This window comes from Hyperolius riggenbachi, chromosome 1 (genome assembly GCF_040937935.1).
Source record: "Hyperolius riggenbachi isolate aHypRig1 chromosome 1, aHypRig1.pri, whole genome shotgun sequence".
NCBI classification, from domain to species: Eukaryota; Metazoa; Chordata; class Amphibia; order Anura; family Hyperoliidae; genus Hyperolius; species Hyperolius riggenbachi.
In genome coordinates this window covers 660,433,464-660,452,649 of record NC_090646.1, presented here as the reverse complement: position 1 = coordinate 660,452,649, position 19,186 = coordinate 660,433,464, and the positions used below count along the sequence as shown (strand labels likewise).

Here is a 19,186-nt window from a genome sequence, read left to right as displayed (position 1 = left end):
ATTGGGCCATATGCAATTCACTTTTTCAGTTTTCTCTTAGGTGATATTTTACATTTATCAATAAAATGCTTTTTTAAGCCACCAGCAAGAAAATACTCAAAATAATTTTGATAGTACTTTTGCACTTACTTCTCGGTACTTTTTCAGTTGAAAAGTGCTGGAAAGGTATTTTAAATAGAAGATGAAAAATGATCTCCCAGGATAAAACTGGAATTGCATATGGGCTATTGTTTGGCAGTTGGAAAAAGCAGTTATTTCCCATAATGCAACAGGGTTCACAGGCAGCAAACTGTCAGGACCATGGTCATGAGGACATCACACTGTGGGGGAGGGGTTTCACTACAATGGCCTCAATTCACTAAGATCATGCTGGAGATAATAAGGCAAGAGAAAACTTACCTCCACACAGTAAGAGAGTTATCTTATCTCTTCATTCCTTAAAGGGAAGGTTCAGGGAACTCTTCAAAAAAATAAAAATCGCTATCCACTTACCTGGGGCTTCCTCCAGCCCGTGGCAGGCAGGAGGTGCCCTCGCCGCCGCTCCAGAGGCGTCCGGTCGTCTTCGGTGGCCGACCCGACCTGGCCAGGCCGGCTGCCAGGTCGGGCTCTTCTGCGCTCCATGGCCAGGCTCTTCTGCGTCCCACGCGGGCGCGCTGACGTCATCGGACGTCCTCCGGGCTGTACTGCGCAGGCGCAGAACTACTGCGCCTGCGCAGTACAGCCCGGAGGACGTCCGATGACGTCAGCGCGCCGGCGTGGGACGCAGAAGAGCCCGGCCATGGAGCGCAGAAGAGCCCGACCTGGCAGCCGGCCTGGCCAGGTCAGGTCGGCCACCGAAGACGACCGGAAGACTCTGGAGCGGCGGCGAGGGCACCTCCTGCCTGCCACGGGCTGGAGGAAGCCCCAGGTAAGTGGATAGGGATTTTTATTTTTTTCAAGAGTTCCCTGAACCTTCCCTTTAAAGAGACTCTGAAGCGAGAATAAATCTCGCTTCAGAGCTTATATTCATCCTGCGGCTGAACGGGGGTCCCTTACCTCCCAAATCCCCTCGTGGAGTCCCGGGGATCTCTTCCTGGTGAGGCAAGGCTAATGGCCGCAGAAGGCGAAGGAAGACTGAGAGGGGCGGGGGAGAGGCGGCGATGCGCCGCTGATAGACGCGCTGAGAGGCAGGGCTGCAGCAGTTAGCCCTGCCTCAACAGCACCAAAAACTACGACCAAGTTGGTCGCGGATTTTGCAGGGGGGGATTTGGGAGGTAAGGGACCCCCGTTTAGTGTCTCTTTAAGTTACCTCCTCTGTAGTTAATTTACCTCCTCTGTAGTTAATTTATCTCCTCTGTAGTTATTTTCACACGCAGTTAATTAACAGCCTGTCTTTAACTCTGGAGTTATTTTAAGGATTGGAGAGTTAACTTAAAGACAGAAGAGTTAACTTTAGGTTTGCCTGAGGTAAAATACTACATGCCTCATCACCATGGTGATAACTCTAGAAACGTTATTAAAAAGAGACACTGAAGCGAAAAAAAATGATGATATTATGATTTGTATGTGTAGTACAGCTAAGAAAAAAACCACTAAGATCAGATACATCAGTCTAATTGTTTCCAGTACAGGAAGAGTTGAGAAACTCCAGTTGTTATCTCTATGCAAAAAAGCTATTAAGCTCTCCGACTAACTTAAGGGGCCCATACACTCAGCCGATTTTCTGGCCGACCGATCGATCCCGATCGATCGATCAATTGATCGTTTGCAAATCGGTTGGCCAATCGACTGATCGATGGCCGATTTCGATCGATTTCGATGGATTTCCATTGAGCTGGCAGGATTGAAAATGTAGGTCGATCTGATGAGATTGCTTATCAGTTTGCATTGGCCTTAATGGAAATCTGATGGCAAAAAAATGCCATCAGATAGAATTCCAATAGATTTCAAACTGAAATCTATTGGAATTCTATCCTGGTAAAAAATGTTTTTAAAACGCATCAGATAGATCATCAGATGCATTTCTTATCTATCTGCTGCCAATCTGACGAGTGTATGGGCACCTTTAGTCGTGGAGAGGGCTGTTATCTGACTTTTATTATCTCAACTGTAATTGAACTGTTTACTTTTTCTCTGCTAGAGGAGAGGTCATTACTTCACAGACTGCTCTGAAAGACATTTTGAATGCTGAGTGTTGTGTAATCTGCACATATTATAGAGTGATGCAATGTTAGAAAAAACACTATATACCTGAAAATAAAAATATGAGAATATTTTCTTTGCTGCTAATCTTCTAGTAATTATTCATAGTACACAACCAATTCATTATATCATATTTTTTTTTCGCTTCAGTGTCTCTTTAAAGACAGGAGATAAGCTTAGTGAATTGAGGCCAATATCAGCCACTCAGACCCCCCCCCCCCCCCTTTCCTCCCCCGGATGATCTATTCCAGAAAACGTAAATATTTCTCGTAGGAAAGGCGGTATCAGCTACTGATTGGGATGAAGTTCAATTCTTGGTTACAGTTCCTCTCAACAAACTTTCAGACCAATAATGAAACCACACTGACACACAGCTTCAGTTCAGCTTGAATCCCACACTAGCCCGTTGGTTGGCTGCAAGTGAACGAGCGGTTGTTTTGGCACAAACAGCAGTGAGAGGAATCTGGGCTCCATGTCCCGTGTTTGAGGGAAGAGTAATCCCCACATAGCCGGCTACCAGTCAGCGCTGCCGTATAAAAGTTCCCTCTTGTTCGCGGGCTGCATCTGTTCCCGAGTCACCGCAAACATGTCAAACCTCCCCGTCTCCTAATTAACCCTTTTACGCATCCCGCCTCCCGAGCATGATCACACGCTGCACCGCGCGGCCCCCGACCGCCTCATTCTCTCCATGACAACAGGATGCCGGGTCGGGTAATGATATGGTTTCATCACCCGGGGAAGAAGCCATCTGCCGGCACAATTACAAGATCTCTGCGCTAATTATAAAGTCGAGGAGGAGACCGTTCCTGCCAATTGTCACCAAATACATCATTTATATCTCACGGTTTCGCTTCCCCTCTGAGAAACGCTGCGCCCGTCTCCCGGGGTCCGCGTGCAGCAGGTGTAATCAGACGCTCGACGGGAAAGAGCCGCCGACGCCACGCATCAATCACGACAGCTTCTCGGAGAATCTCAAGGTCTGATTAAAATGAGCAGTAGAGGTGACTGGGGGAAGGGAAGACGCCCAGGCTGCAATCGTTAGAAATATTTGTGTGAGGTCGGGACCGGCGGGAAAGCTAAAGCTACCGACTCATTATTATTCTTGGGAGGGGGATGGCTGGGTAAGAGCCTCTGCTAGGATATTATTATTGCACCAACACTCTCTACTCTGCTTTACATATAATTCACATAGTTATCTGTCCATCAGTGGGCCTCACAGCTTTTGAGCGCCAAGGGAGGGCAGCCACAACAAATCAGAAACTTTATGGGTTCTCAAACTTAACAACCAGGGTTTTCTCCTTCACACTTATTGGGGCAGAGTTAAGGTGGCCATATGTCTACAGAGTTGGTGGCTTTGTCGGATTCGATACTGATCATTGAATCGGATGAAAAAAAAAGTGGCCACCAAAAGCATGCCTGATCGACGATGTGACCAATTTTGGGCCGAAATTAGCGACGTGTATTAATTGGACGAGCTGCAAGATGTCGGGCTGTGGTAATGGCATGGAATAATCGTGAACGACGAATGTGACGGAAACCCCCGGCCGCTGTCCCAAGTGTAAATTGTACCCCCGTCCTTCTGGATTAGTAACCCACATAGTTGCCAGCACATTACGTTATAGTATGTGAGGCGCAGCATGGGTGATGTCACATACGCGCCCCCATGTGCTATAACCCACAGCCTGTGGTCCTAACATCCGTCATCGCGAAGACCTTTAAACCATTTCAGCCCGCGGGGATTTTTCACCTTATGCATCAGAGCAATTTCATTCGCTAACAACATCTCATTTATTCGCTAATGATTTTATCACTACTTATCACAATTTATTGATCTATATCTTGGTTTTTTCCGCCACTAATTAGGCTTTCTTTGGGTGGTACATTTTGTTAAGAATTGTTTTTTTATAAATGCATTTTAACAGGAGTATTAAGAAAAAATGGAAAAAAAATCATTATTTCTCAGTTTTCAGCCATTATAGCTTTAAAATAATACATGCTACCATAATTAAAACCTATGTATTTTATTTGCCCGTTTGTCTCGGTTATGACACCATTTAAATTTTGTCCCTATCACTTGCATATTAAAAAAGTTCAGACCCTTAGGTAACTATTTATGTTTTTCCTTTTTGTTTTTTTATGTAATAATTTTTTCCTTAAAAATTTTATTTGGGTAATTTTTTGGTTTTGGGAAATAAAAAGTTAATTTTTAATGTTATAATATGTGTAAATTGGCATGAAAAATGTATGTAGATGTAGATGTTTACTATTTGGCCACAAGATGGCCACCTTGAGTTTTTTTTCCCCTTATGCTTCTCGCTTATTGGAAGCACAAGGAGGATGGAGAATTTTTTTTTTTTTTTTAGAAAAACTGCTGTCTCTGATTAGAAACAGTCGGTTTTTCTGCTGGCAACTTAGATTGGTGATCTATATGTTCCCTGAACCAATAAGATTGATGTTTACCATTAAAATACTTTTATTTTCTCGGTTTATAGTGAAAAATACACACTGTAGCATTATTTCAGAATTAAATAGCTTCACCATAAATTGTGACAGGAACATAATCTAAGTTTTGTGATAAACGATAGAAATAGCCAAACAAAATTTGTGTTTTTTATCTACAGTACCCCTGTTTATTTTTAAACTGGAATTGGTAAAACTGAGAATGTTTTTTTTTCAATTTTTTTCCTCTTTATCCCACTAAAATGCATAGAACACAAAATTGAGGGGAAAAAACGCCATACAATGGTTTGTCTTGAACAAAAAAAACATACATGTATTTAATTTGGGTGTCATAAGTAGGGATAAAGTTTTTACTGATTAATTAGGGACACGGCTAAAATGTAAAAACTGCTCTCGTCCATAAGTGGGAAACAAGGTCTGAATATGCTAAGTGGTTAAGTTTCACAGGATCAGAACTTTCTTACCAAAGCATCATTTTTAGCTGCACAGAAGCTAAGCCAGGCCCCATCAAAGAATTCTGCCTGGCCTTTTTCCCCTGATGCTGTGCAAAGCATGATGGGATTTCTAATGTTGCTGTTCTCATTGCCTAGCACGCAGCTGGGAGGGGTCATCAGGACACAGGACAGTTGGAACTGTGTCTCATGCTCTGTCACCTCCTTTCAACCAAAATGATGGCTGCCCCATGAAACAACAAACATTTGCCTGTTCTTTTAAAACAGGATGGGTAAGATATTATATTACCTATTTTAATTAACATAACTAATGTAACTTAATGACAGTATGTTTGTTTAGGCTGAAGTTCCTCTTTAAGCACTCTACACTGCCCCTCCTGTACCCATTCCAGTTCATGCATAGAGCAAACAGGTCCACAAACTACACCATCAATATTTGCCTGGCACTTCTCCCCAACCACCTGGATAGAACGCACTTGTATGCTAGGATGCCTCTTCTGGATTTTAGCTCAGCTTTTAACACCATCTGCCCCAGCATACTACATGATAAAGACCGCAGAATTCGATGTCCCTCCCATCCTCCGCCTATAGATCATGGACTTCCTCAGCAATAGGTCCCAAGTTGTCAAGCTGGGTGACATTTCCTCTTGACCAAGGGTCACCAAAACTGAAGGCCCACAACGCTACCTTTTGTCACCAATCCTGTTCTGCCTCTACATGAATAACTGCACAGCCACGGAAAACTTGGCCTTGTAACTAGGAATGACAAGCAAGCCTACCGTCAGGAGGTTCATACAATACGCCACTAGTTTAAAGAGAACAACCTAATTTACATTCTGAAATGTATCTCTGGTGGTGACATTTTTAATCCTTAAAGTTGATCTGTGCAGAATGTTCAATAATGAGAGTTCTATGCACAGAGGGAGATATTGCTTCTTTGGCAGTTGGAAAAAGCCGTTATTTCCCACAATGCAACGAGGTTCACAGAGAGGACCATGTCAGGGCCATGGCATCACTCTGTGGGAGGGGTTTCACCACAATATCAGCCTTACAGACGTCCCTGATGATCAATTCAAGAAAGTAAAGATTTCTCATGGGAAAGGAGATCATATTATTGGATAATGATTGGGATGAAGTTTAATCCTGGGTTAAAGCCAATGTAAGTTAAAGCGGATCCGAGATGAAACACTAACTATAACAAGTAACTTGTCTATACATTGTCTATATAGGTTACCTAAAGTTTAGATAGTCTACACAGCAAATCTAGCTGCAAACAGCTTTAACAGAATATGAATCATTCTTGTGATTCAGTGACAGCAGCCATGTTGTTTGTGAACATTACACAGAGGCAGGCTTATCTGCATCTTGAGCAAAAATACCTAATCCCCCCTCCGCCTCTGAAATCTCTGGCTAGTAATACCTCCACCTCCTCCTGCCCAGACTGAGCTCCCATGAGCCCTTGCTACTGTCTAAGGGCTGGTTCAGACGGACATTTGGAGGCGTCGCGTTCATTGGCGTCGCGGCAGCGTTGGCGCAGCAGCGTTCGCATTGCGTTTGGATGCGGTTGCGTTTTTTCTTCCCCTAGGGGGACATTACCCATCGCGGTTAACCGCCCCTGGAAGCAACATGTAGCTTCCAGGGGCTCCATGAACGCCAGTGAAAATCGGAACCCGAACGATGCGTTCGTGCAAACGCGCTTAAAAGCTTGGTACAAACGCTCCCATTCACTTGAATGGGAGCGTTTAACGCCAAGCCCCGAACACTGGCAGTAAACGCTCTGCAAGCGTCCGTCTGAACCAGCCCTAAAAGTGCCTTGGCTCTCTGAAAATCTGTGGGCATGAATTGTGTAGTTTATAGGGAATTAGAGTATTAAAACAAAAACAAAAAATAGTATTTGGCTGGAGGAATGGCCTATAAACAATAGGAAAGGAACACAATCATGCAATGAGTAAAAGTTCATCTCGGATCCACTTTAAAAATAAAAATAAAAAACAGATACTTTCCTATGGAGAGGGAAGGCTCTAGGTCTTATGCAGCCTTTCCATTCCAATCTACCACTGCGAAAGGCTTCAGAAGCCTAAGTGCTCTCGAAGACGGGCGACTCCATACTGTGCATGCGCAGTACCGAGCTGCCCGCCTTCGGGAGCCCGAGTGGAAAACCTCCTGCAACAGAAGAGAGCAGTCTCAGTCCGACTGGCTGAATAGTGCTAAAGGGGGTGACTGCGCTGGATTGAGGGAACCAGGAGTGGAGCGGGAAGGCTCTATAGAACCCAGAGGCTTGCCCTTCCTTAGGTAAGTATTTGCTTTTGTTTTGTTTTTAGTTGGCTTTACATTCAATTTTAGGTTCCTCTTTAAAGAGAGTCTGAAGCCATTTTACAAACTTGTTTTTACCTGTTAATTAGCTTATGGAATATGGCCAGTGCTAAAACGCCGCATTCCAGCAGCAGAACGAGGGTTTTATAACCCCCAAAATCCTTGGGGCAAAAACCTGGGAGTGCTTCCTGGTAGAGGCAGAGCTCAGGGCTGTAGCTTGTTAGAGGCAGAGCTTTGTGATGTAGGTCTGCCTCTACTCGTGTCAATTCCCGCTAATCTTCGCCTCTCCCCGCCCCTCTCAGTCTTCTTTCATTGAGAGAGGTAGCGATCAGTGGAGGATTGACGCTAATGGAGGCAGAGCTACAGTGCTAAGCTCTGCCTCCCTGGGCAGCAAAAGGAACGACTTTAAAAATTCATGGATTTTTGCCCTAAGATTTGGGGATTATAAAACCCTTGTTCTGCTGTGGGAATGCAGCATTTTAGCACTGCCCATATTCCTTAAAGAGGAACTTCAGCCTAAACAAACATGCTGTCATTAAGTTACATTAGTTATGTTAATTAAAATAGATAGGTAATATAATCTCTTATCCACCCTGTTTTAAAAGAACAGGCAAATGTTTGATTTCACGAGGGCAGCCATCTTTTTGGTTGAAAGGAGGTGACAGGGAGCATGAGACACAGTTCCAACTGTCTTGTGTGCTGATCACCCCTCCCAGTTGATAGGCAACGTGAATAACAACATAGGAAATGCCATCATGCTTTGCACAGCATCAGGGAAAAAAGCCCGGGCAGTTTTCTTTGATGGGTGGAGCTTAGCTTCTGTGCAGCTAAAAATGAGGCTTGGGTAAGAAAAACAAAGTTCTGATGCTGTGAAACTGTTAAAGAAACACCAAGCCTTTTCAGTGCTGCTGAGTAGATTTTTAGTCCGGAGGTTCACTTTAACCACTTGAGGACCTAGCCTTTACCCCCCCCCCTTAAGGACCAGCGCTGCTTTTTCAGATCTGTGCTGGGTGGGCTCTACAGCCCCCAGCACAGATCAAATGACAAGCAGAGCGACCAGACCGCCCCCCTTTTTTCCCCACTAGGGGGATGATGTGCTGGGGGGGTCTGATCGCTCCTGCGTGCTGTGGGTGGCGGGGGGGGGGGCACCTCAAAGCCCCCTCCATGGCAGGATTCCCCCTCCCCCTCTCCTCCTTCCCTTCCCCGAGAGATCGGAGGCTGCACAGGAACGGATCTGTCCTGTGCAGCCTCTAACAGGCTCCCCGCTATCATGTGACAGCGATCCCCGGCCGCTGATTGGCCGGGGATCGCTGATCTACTACAACGCTGCTACTGTAGCAGCGTTGTAAAGATGTAAACAAAGCGGATCATTTCCGCTTGTGTTTACATTTAGCCTGCGAGCCGCGATCGGCGGCCCGCAGGCTAATCACGGAGCCCCCCGCCGTGAAATGACAGGAAACAGCCGCTCGCGCGAGCGGCTGCTTCCTGAATAATTAGCCTGCAGCCAGCGACGCAGAACTGCGTCGCTGGTCCTGCAGCTGCCACTTTGCCGACGCGCGGTATGAGTGCGCGGTCGGCAAGTGGTTAAGCTAAATAACAGGTAAAAAGTTTTTAAATGGCTTCAGAGTCTCTTTAAACGTAAAAGAAAACAACAACAAAAAAAAACCACAACAAAACCGGTTGGTATACTGAGGCTTTAATTGCAACTTGCCTAAGCTAAATTTTCAAACATGAAGACTGGCAGAGACAACTTAAAAGTAACACAAATAAATAAATCTGTCACCTTGGCTGCTCGGTCCCCCCGCTGAGGCGACTGCAGCCCGCAAGAATCAATAAGTGATTATTTGAATTTGCTTTCACGCCATCCCTCCGTCCTCAGCTTCTCATTCCAAACACAACACATCTCAGCATTGTTTGCAAAACCAATTAGATTACGGGTGAGCAAACAGGGAGCCCCCGAGAGGAGCCGGGCCATATCGCTGCTCATTAATTAGTGATATAAATTGCTGAAATGTATTCTCACAGATCACCGGCAGCCTGAATCGCGGAGAACGCTGAGCTACGCCTCTGCCACCTGCGACGTGGGCCGCGATTCTTCATTAGGGGCGACCGCAGAGGTCGGTGCACCGCAGACGCCTGATCAGTCTCGTCTCTTTATGAAAACCATATGTATTCCTATAACATATATACCAGGTTTTCCCTGAAAATAAGTAATATTTATAATAAATCATGTCATATTAATTTTTGCACCAAAACATGTGCCAGGGCTTATTTTCAGGGGATGTCCCCATACACCCTGTTCTTTCCCACAACTCCATTCCACTGTGTCCCCAAGTTTTAGCCTATGGGGAAGAAGTATGGCAACTTGTGTTTCTACTGGGGCCAATGGTCTCACAGGCGGGACCATGGCTACATTATTGGGCCAATCACTGCAATCTCTGAGTAGCAGTAAGTGCAGTGATTGGCCCAATGATGGATCCATGGTCCTGCCCGCGAGACCATCGACTCCACTAATAGCACAAGGTGCCATACTTTTTCCCCTTAGTGTCGCCAGGGCTTACTTTCAGGGTAGGGGTTATATTTTGAGCATGCTTAAAATTCCTGCTAGGGCTTACTATTGGGGAAGTAGTAACCAAGAGTATACTGATGAAAATTTGTAAGTATCATCATTGGTCCAATGTTGAGCAGATCAGCTCATTGTATCCTTTATTTATTTCTTTTACATATGCTCCTCCTTCCATTTCCAGCTGCCCGGGGCCAGGGCTTAGGAGGCCTTTCCAGAAACCTGGCCCTGCTAATTCCAGAGCATCTACTGGTCATGGAATCTCTGCCACTGAGCTGGTAAGCGGTTGGAATGTGCAGTTTAGTTATAAGTCATGAAAAGCAACATCCACTTGTTAATGTGTGAATTATCCTAGATACCCCCATGATGCTGCACTCCGGAGTCGCATGGCTAGGCCATGTTTTTTGATAGAACGGGTTAGCTGGATAGAGGTCGCTACTCACGCTCAACAAAAAGTTGCAAAAAACCCCCAATGTTGTGGAAACTATTTTACCAGCTTTTAAAGAAAGACGATGTTGTCCGCACACCAATATTGCAAACGACCAACTCATTCAATTACGGTGAGTGCAAGCGGAATTACGCACAACATGCACCCAATCTGTAGAGCAATGTCGTTTACCCTCCCTGGCGGTGTGATCATTTCCGAATTTTAGTGTCTTTTCAGCACGTTTCAGACTCAAAAATCATGTTGCCAGAATTCCTGCAGCAGTCCCTTCTCTCATTCACCTCCCTGGGCTCCAGCGCTGCAATTTTACCTCTGTCCTCCGGATGGCGCTGTAACTCTGTAGTGAGATCGATGACGGCAATCTCACCAGAGTATTGCAGAGCCTCAGAGGACAGGAAGGAGAACGGCAGCCGATGTCTGAATCCCCCGGGAGGTGAGTAAAAACGTCTGCTGCGCGCTATACTCTGCATAGAGCTGCTGGCGGCTAACCCAAGCTATGCTCGGGCTTACCGCCAGGAAGGTTAAACATTGCACACATGTGGCCAACTGCACGATATCTGCCCAACAGTCTAATGAGGTGATCACCAAAATGCCCAATAACGGCTACATTTTTTTTTTTTTTACAGAATTATCATTGTTGTCATTGTCATCAAATAAGGCAAAATCTGTCACTCGTTGGATGTTTCTAACAACTTTTGTTAACACTCTAATAGACAATTTATTTAAGGGTTTGCAAGTGTTCCAGGTCAATTTACTTTATTTCTTATTTGTTATATTTCCTTGTTCCTAATTAGTCCAGCTGCAATGTGTATTTATGGCCACTTGTCACTAGGGGGCAGTGTGAGACAATAACAGAGGTTTCTGCTTTCAGTTTCTATATTTTCTGCTAGCAGAGAGAGATCAAAGCATTCCAAGAATTTACAGCACGAGTTCTACCGACTGAGGTCAAACAAGATAACTGTAATGTTGTTGCGAGTGGATTAAATGTGTGTACAAGGCTTAACTCTGCATGCACTTGTTCTTACAAAAACTGCAAACACACATATACTATACATAGAAAATGACAAGGAAGACATAGCACAAAAAACGCAAAAATGTGAATGACAGACCACACACAAAACAACCATAACAATACAACGGGGTCATCGTTAACAGCCTTCGAGTGATATGTAGGAAGAGTCAGTATTCACTTACAGCACTGCGAGGCGGCGATAGGGAGGGGAGGGGGCTTCTGTCCGTCGTCTGCGTAGGTAAACTGCGGGGAAAGGGCATCGTTAGAATGTGACAATGTATCATTCCAAATCACAGTTACACTCAGCGAAAGACGTCATCAGGGATGGACAATACGCTGCTAAAAATTACGGCTTGAATGCAAATTGAATTGTATGTAGCTTGGAAGTGGAACAATCAAAGTGTACTTCTCAATTTCGACTTGCCCAATTCCAAGATGAATGCAATTTGCATAAAGTTTGCATGCAAGCTGAAATAATCAGCATCTCTAGCAAAGACATTTCATTGCAATAACTCGGAACAGTCAAACATCTCATTTATTTTTCCCTCAGCATCCGATTGGCTGTTTGAAACCAACAAAGTTAAGTTTAATACGTTTGCTTCGGTAAAGCTACCTGCATGGTCAGCAAATTCTATGATCTGACCGAGATCTTCCAGATCGGATCTCTTAATGTGTGGCCAGCTTTCAACTCGGTGTGCATTAATTCTGCATGTTACTTTTTGATGCACAGTGATTTCTGCTGCAATGCGGTGCAACATCGAATCTTTTCAAATTTTGTAACGGCATTCTGAATGCTTTAGATCAGAACCTGAACATATGCGGACTGTGGCAGGTGTTAATTCATCCTCATCACTTATCCTGGCCACTGCGCCCCATGTAGCATTCCAGCCCTCTGATACCTACTCCTTCACAGCAGAAAGAAAAAACAGCAATGCACGAGGGGTTCCATGCTACTGCGCAAGCCTTACCGTACTTCCTGACTGCTACAATCGTACATCTGGACCATCCAGAAGCTTTCCCCTACTGAGGCAAGTACCTTTTTTATTTTAAGGTTACAGGTGCCCTTTAAAGGATACTGCGCATGCTGCTTGTCTTCTATGTGCGCACTCATGCAGGAAGCCCAAATAAAGAGGTAAAGAGCCAATATAGGATGTTCTTTGTAAGAATATGCAATAACCGCTCATGTGGTTCAAGACAGTAAATCTACGTCCCGCAGGACTTAGATATTAGTTCATTGCGGCAGATGGCCGACGCTTGCTCCCTCGCGGGTACTCGTCGCTGCCCGTTAGAGGGGAGATGAATGAATCGGAATGCAATTCCTATTCAATAATCTAAGTCCCTGTGTCAATGATCGCCGGCATCAATGAGATGCTGCGGTCATTTGTAACTTCTGAAAGCAACACGTCCACACATTCCTTCCTGTTAGCGTACTTAAAGTACGCTAATTGGAAATAATGCGCGAGGACATCTCGTGGCCAAATAGTAAAATTACACCTATCTACATTCATTATATGCATATAAAAAAAAAATACATAAATAGCTACCTTAGGGACTGAAATTTTTTAATATGTATGTATGTACGCCATACATTGTACTAGGGAAATATTTTAAATGTTTTAATGGGCCAATAAAATGTGTGGGTTTTAATCATGGTAGCATGTATTATTTAAAAAATATAATGGGCAAAACCTGCTAGATTTCATGTTTGCTTGCATGAGCTCACTGGCTCCAGCCTGCTGATCACCTGACATCTAACTGCTAAACAGCAACCAGCACACAACTGCCATCTTCGTGTTTGCTATTTACCTGCATCAGTGTTTTACTACAGCTACATCTGGAAATATGCCTGAAGAAGGGGACTAGATCCCAAAAAGCTTTCATTACTTAACTATGGCCTCAATTCACTAAACTTATCTCCTATCTTTAATAACTCTTCTAGAGTTGTTACCATGGTGATAAGGCATGTAGTATTCAGGAAACATTTTACCTCAGGCAAGCCTAAAGTTAACTCTTCTGTCTTTAAATTAACTCTCCAATCCTTAAAATAACTCCAGAGTTAAAGAAAGGCTGTTAATTAGCTGCATGTGAAAATAACTACAGAGGAGGTAAATTAACTACAGAGGAGGTAAATTAACTACAGAGGAGGTAAATTAACTACAGGAGAGGTAACTTAAGGAATGAAGAGGTAAGATAACTCTCTCACGTGTGGAGGTAAGTTTTCTCTTGCCTTATTATCTCTAGCATGATCTTAGTGAATTGAGGCCTTTATCAGTTAGCCATTAAAAGGTATTACTTTTACAAGACTTTGGTCTCAATTCACTAAGCTTATCTCCTGTCTTTAATAACTCTTCTAGAGTTGTTACCATGGTGATAAGGCATGTAGTATTCAGGAAACATTTTGCCTCAGGCAAAGCTAAAGTTAACTCTTCAGTCCTTAAAATAACTCCAGAATTTAAAGACAGGCTGTTTATTAACTGCATGTGAAAATAACTACAGAGGAGGTGACTTAACTACAGAGGAGGTGACTTAACTACAGAGGAGGTGACTTAACTACAGAGGAGGTGACTTAACTACAGAGGAGGTGACTTAACTACAGAGGAGGTGACTTAACTACAGAGGAGGTAACTTAACTACAGAGGAGGTAACTTAACTACAGAGGAGGTAACTTAAGGAATGAAGAGATAAGATAACTCTCTCTTATGTGGAGGTAAGTTTTCTCTTGCCTTATTATCTCCAGCATGATCTTAGTGAATTGAGGCCATAGTCTGTTTCTGCCTACATTAATATGTATGACAAACTGGTATATTAATGTCATTTATGATATATGGGCTTGTAATTATTGATGGACGCAAAATAGAAAAACAAACATTTTTCCAAATACAATATTGGCGCCATACATTGTACTAGGGAAATATTTTAAATGTTTTAATAACGGAGTCAAATGGGCCAATAAATTATAAATTCTGTGGGTTTTAATTATGGTAGCATGTATTATTTAAAAAATATAATGGGCGAAAACTGAGAAATAATGAATTTTTTCCATTTTTTTATTTTTCCTGTTAAAATGCATTTAGAATAAAATTATTCTTAGCAAAACCACCCATTAAAAGCCTAAATGGTGGCGAAAAAAAATAATATATAGATCGTTTCATTGTGATAGGTAGTAATAAAGTTATTGGCAAATGGATGGAAGGCGCAATGAAAGGTGTCAATTGCTCTCATACGGAAGAGGATAAACCCCCTCAGTAGTGAAGTGGTTAAGGCAGAGAGCACACCAATAGGGGCATTTTTCCACGTACCTATGAATATACCGCCGGGAAACTTGGGCGCAGGATACAGCCGATATACAGCTTACTCTGCTGCTGCACAAGTCCTGGCGGTGGTAATTACTATTCCCCCCTCCAGGTCCACGTGGATGGTGGGGAATTAAGTAATTCGGCTTCCAGCTGTTGCTATTTAAAAGTTACTCAAAGCTGTCTTCTGACGGTGCCGAAGTTATTCACTGTGCACCGCTATAGTCGTAATTCCTGTTACGGTCTATGGTGACTCCGGATGCACCCAAATCACCTGTGCTGTATAACAGCGCTCGTATTTTTCCTCACGATTCTCTGGTTTCGCCATAAGGTGTTTGCAACCGCACACGATTTGCACATTCGTTCTGCGATTTTTCAAAAGCGGCAGCAATGCGTTGTAATTGCAAATGTGCACGTTGTGCTGAAAACTCTGAAAGCTGTTAGATTTGAAATGATAGAGAAAAACTGCAAACACAAAATGCGATTGACTGCCAATAACATGATGCGACTTCGGGCCACCGACTACAATGGTCAGTGCCGCCCTGCCTTACTCTCTTCATCCTTCTGATTCCCCCTGAAAGACCTGTCTAGATATGAAGGCGCTCGTATTGTTTATAGACACCATAAGTGCTTTGAGAAGTGCAGCAACTTCTCAACAAATCATACAGATAAGTTACCACAAACTATTCTCAAACTTCTATAAATAAGTTCCTAAAGCACGGCCCAGAGGGGCTCTGATGCCCGACGACAGAAGTGTTTTCTCCCGGCACAGAATGATGTCACCACTTCACTGCCGCACGCAGAGAGGTCGGATAATTGCGCGGTGCAGAAAGAATATCACTCAAGGGTATAAACCTCAGACGTTTCCTACAGATGGCGGGAGCTGCTCTTCACCACCTGCTGATAAATGTGATACTCCATCAGAAATTCACAGGGCAGCTCATCAGTCACAGCACCTCCCTGTGGTCAGAAGAGGTGCTGCAACAACAACAGATCCTAAAATACACAAGTCAAAAAAAAAATCAGCGTAGGCTCCAGCTTCAATTTTTTCTGGGGGGGTATGGCACGATGGCTCGCTGAAGAGGTCCATTTGGGTGATTAAAAACGATGTTTGTGTGGCGAGATTTACACTAGATATTTTTTGCCTAACTCAGGTGATAAAACTATAAAGCCATAACTGACTAGCCCAGCAATGATAGGAGCCAAATGTAAACATCCCAAACAGAAATCAGAGGCGTTTGAGCAGAGCAGACTATCCAAACATGGTAGAGAGGCCTGAATGTGTCTGTAAGAGAAGTAAGGAGGAGAAAAGGGTGGGTGAATGCCTGGAAGAGATGGGAAATGGCTGAAAGAGGAGGAGAGAAGGGTGGAGATGCCTTGGAGAGACAGGAAGTGTGTGTAAGCAGAGGAGAGATGGGTGGAAATGCCTGGAATAGGCAGGAAGTGTTTGTAAGAGAAGGAGGAGAGATAAGTGGAAATGCCTATAAGAGACAGGAAGTGTTTCTAAGAGAAATATGAGAGACGGGTGGAAATGTCTGGAATAGACAGGAAGTGTTTGTAAGAGAAGGGTGGAGATGCCTGAAAGAGACGGTCTCCGGCACGCCGATCCTTTCTATGCTCTGCAGAGTTGCCGGCGTCGTTCCTGCAGATGGTGATAGGTGCAAGAGTGACTGGCTCCGGCACACCAGTCTTTTTTATGCTCCTGCAGATGGTGATAGGTGCAGGAGAGACTGTCTCCGAGACACCGATTCTTTCTATGCTCTGCAGAGTTGCCGGCGTCGTTCCTGCAGACGGTGATAGGTGCAAGAGTGACTGGCTCCGGCACACCAGTCCTTTCTATGCTCCTGCAGATGGTGATAGGTGCAGGAGAGACTGTCTCCGGCACGCCAATCCTTTCTATGCTCTGCAGAGTTGCCGGCGTCGTTCCTGCAGATGGTGATAGGTGCAGGAGAGACTGTCTCCGGGACACCGATTCTTTCTATGCTCTGCAGAGTTGCTGGCGTCGTTCCTGCAGATGGTGATAGGTGCAAGAGTGACTGGCTCCGGCACACCAGTCCTTTCTATGCTCCTGCAGATGGTGATAGGTGCAGGAGAGACTGTCTCCGGGACACCGATCCTTTCTATGCTCTGCAGTTGCTGGCGTCGGTTCCTGCAGACGGTGATAGGTGCAGGAGTGACTGGCTCTGGCCCACCGATCCTTTCTATGCTCTGCAGAGTTGCCGAGGACATCTATAAATATACCCACCTCTCCAGTCTCATCCAGACTGTTCATCTGCTCCAATTTCTTGGTCCAGTACTTGGCTTCCTCCTCGGGGATATCTGCAGGACGACAGGAGACATCAGAACACAGATATCAATGCTAATTCTGACGCCATATAAAAAACATGTTCATTTCTGGAGAGGTGTAAGTCCAGACTCTAGTCAGTCATTCCAGCTTGCATGCAAATGGTATGCAGGCCAAAACTAAACCAAACAAATGCAACTATTGCACTTCCTGTGGATTTTATAATCCTAGACCATGAACAAGCATGCAGATTAGGTGTGTATGACTGAAGTCTGACTATCCAATGTTGATTCAGGTAATACCTTTAACCTTCCAGCAGCCAATTTATGTAGAGGCTGGCAAGTGCTCCAGCCAATTTATTTTTTTACATTTCTCGGGTTCTAATTAGTACTGCTGTAATGAGCATGTATGGCCACTTGTCACTAGGAGGCAGGGTTAGGCAATAAGAGAACTTCTGCTTTCAGTTTCTATATTTTCTGCTAGTAGAGAGACATCAAAGCAGTCCAAGAATTCACAGCACAACCAGTTCTGCCGATTGAGGAAAAATAACAGTGTATATATGTCAAACGAGATCACTCCATAGAGGCTGCTCATGGGTTAATGATTACCGCTACATAGTTTTCCAGCGAGCCTTTCGAAAAACTAGAGGCTTCTGTTTCAGGCAAGATACAATAACTGGATAAGAACCATTGTCAATAAGCAATGGCTGGAAAGGTTACGGTTCTGACCCAGTTCTGTATCGTGCCTAAATGATGCAATCTTGATTGTACAATTCTACCACTTCTATGTAATACGAGGGACCCCTTAGCATATCTATTCAAATGAGATTTAGTCCTGGGACTCACTAGCAGCACTTTTCTTAGTGCTTTGTGGTTTGAAAAGCTCTTGCTAATGTAATGCTATGGGTGTGATCTCCCTTGTGCCATGTCATTTTTTTTTAAATATCACCCATAGCATTGTATTAGCAAGGGCTTAAAGTGGATCCGAGAGGAACTTTTACACATTGCATACTTGTGTTCCTTTCCTATTGTTTATAGGGCATTCCTCAAGCCAAATACTTTTTTCTTTTTGTTTTAATACTCTAATTCCCTATAAACTAAACCAGCCACGCCCACAGCTTCTCCAAAACGCCAAGGCACTCAGACCCATGTAGCAAGGGCTTATGGGAGCTCAGTCTGGGCAGGAAGAGGAGGAGACAACTAGCCAGAAATTTCAGAGGCAGAGGGGAGGAGGGAGTGAGCGGAGGGGTGGAGATGCAGTTGCAGATTACCTGTGTAATAATGACAAACAGAACATGGCTGCCCTCATTGTAGCACAGGAATAATTAATCATATTCTATTGACGCTGTGTGCAGCTAGATATGCTGTGTAAACTATCTCAACTTTAAATAAGATATATAGACAAGTTACTTGTTATAGTTAGTTTTTCATCTCTGAGCCGCTTTAACAAATCACTAGCGCTTAGAAAGGCACTGCCAGCAGTGGGTCCCAGGCCTCAGCGAGTTCATCCTTCCGCTACATAGATTTGGAAAGTTTGCACAACCAGGATTGTGTCATTAGTAAGCACCTTTAGAGATGGCAAATTAGATGTTTATAATTCCAACTGGTACATAAATTTAAAACGGAATGAAACCCAGCATTCCTTCTTTGCTCTAAAAAAATGATTTACAGCATATTATATACAACCACCATTTGTTTTACTAGAAACAAAGGGACAACTAGTTAAACAAAGGGCTTAAAAGTTCAGTGCAGAGAAAGCTGGATAAGCTGAGATAATGTTATCTTGTGTTTATGTAATTGTATCAAGTGAGGAATGTGACACATTGTCTGACTGTGCAGAAGCTCCTGGACACAGACAGACATTTAAAGCATTTCTGCCTTCAATACATAATGAATAAAACCAGTCATGAATAAAATGCAAAGTCAGCTCTCAAAGCAAAAAACTGTACATTTGGGAACTTGTAATTTCTGAATGAATAATACTACTTATGCACAAATGCAAATATGATAACCGTATGGCTTATAAAAAGTAGGAAAACAGGTTTATATTGCATATTATGTCAGGGTTTTACACCGCTCTAATGCAGTCAGGAACTGGAAGAGTACAAAACAGGAAGTGCATTTCATTGGCTCAAAATTCTCAATCTGCAATCTCTCTGAAATTTGCATGCGAAACAAAATGTC

The 19,186-nt window shown here is 43.9% G+C and overlaps 1 protein-coding gene across 15 annotated transcripts in view; it reads right to left on the bottom strand.

Annotated features, from left to right (window-relative positions):
- Positions 1-19,186, bottom strand: part of UNC13B (unc-13 homolog B) — a 540,439-nt gene that overhangs the window by 351,506 nt on the left and 169,747 nt on the right. For all 15 annotated transcript variants that reach the window (XM_068252311.1, XM_068252316.1, XM_068252301.1 and 12 more), the window contains 2 exons: positions 16,965-17,038; positions 11,609-11,669 (listed from right to left, as the gene is read on the bottom strand). In XM_068252311.1, coding sequence (XP_068108412.1) covers positions 11,609-11,669; positions 16,965-17,038 — 135 coding nt within the window. The remainder of the gene's footprint in view (positions 1-11,608; positions 11,670-16,964; positions 17,039-19,186) is intronic.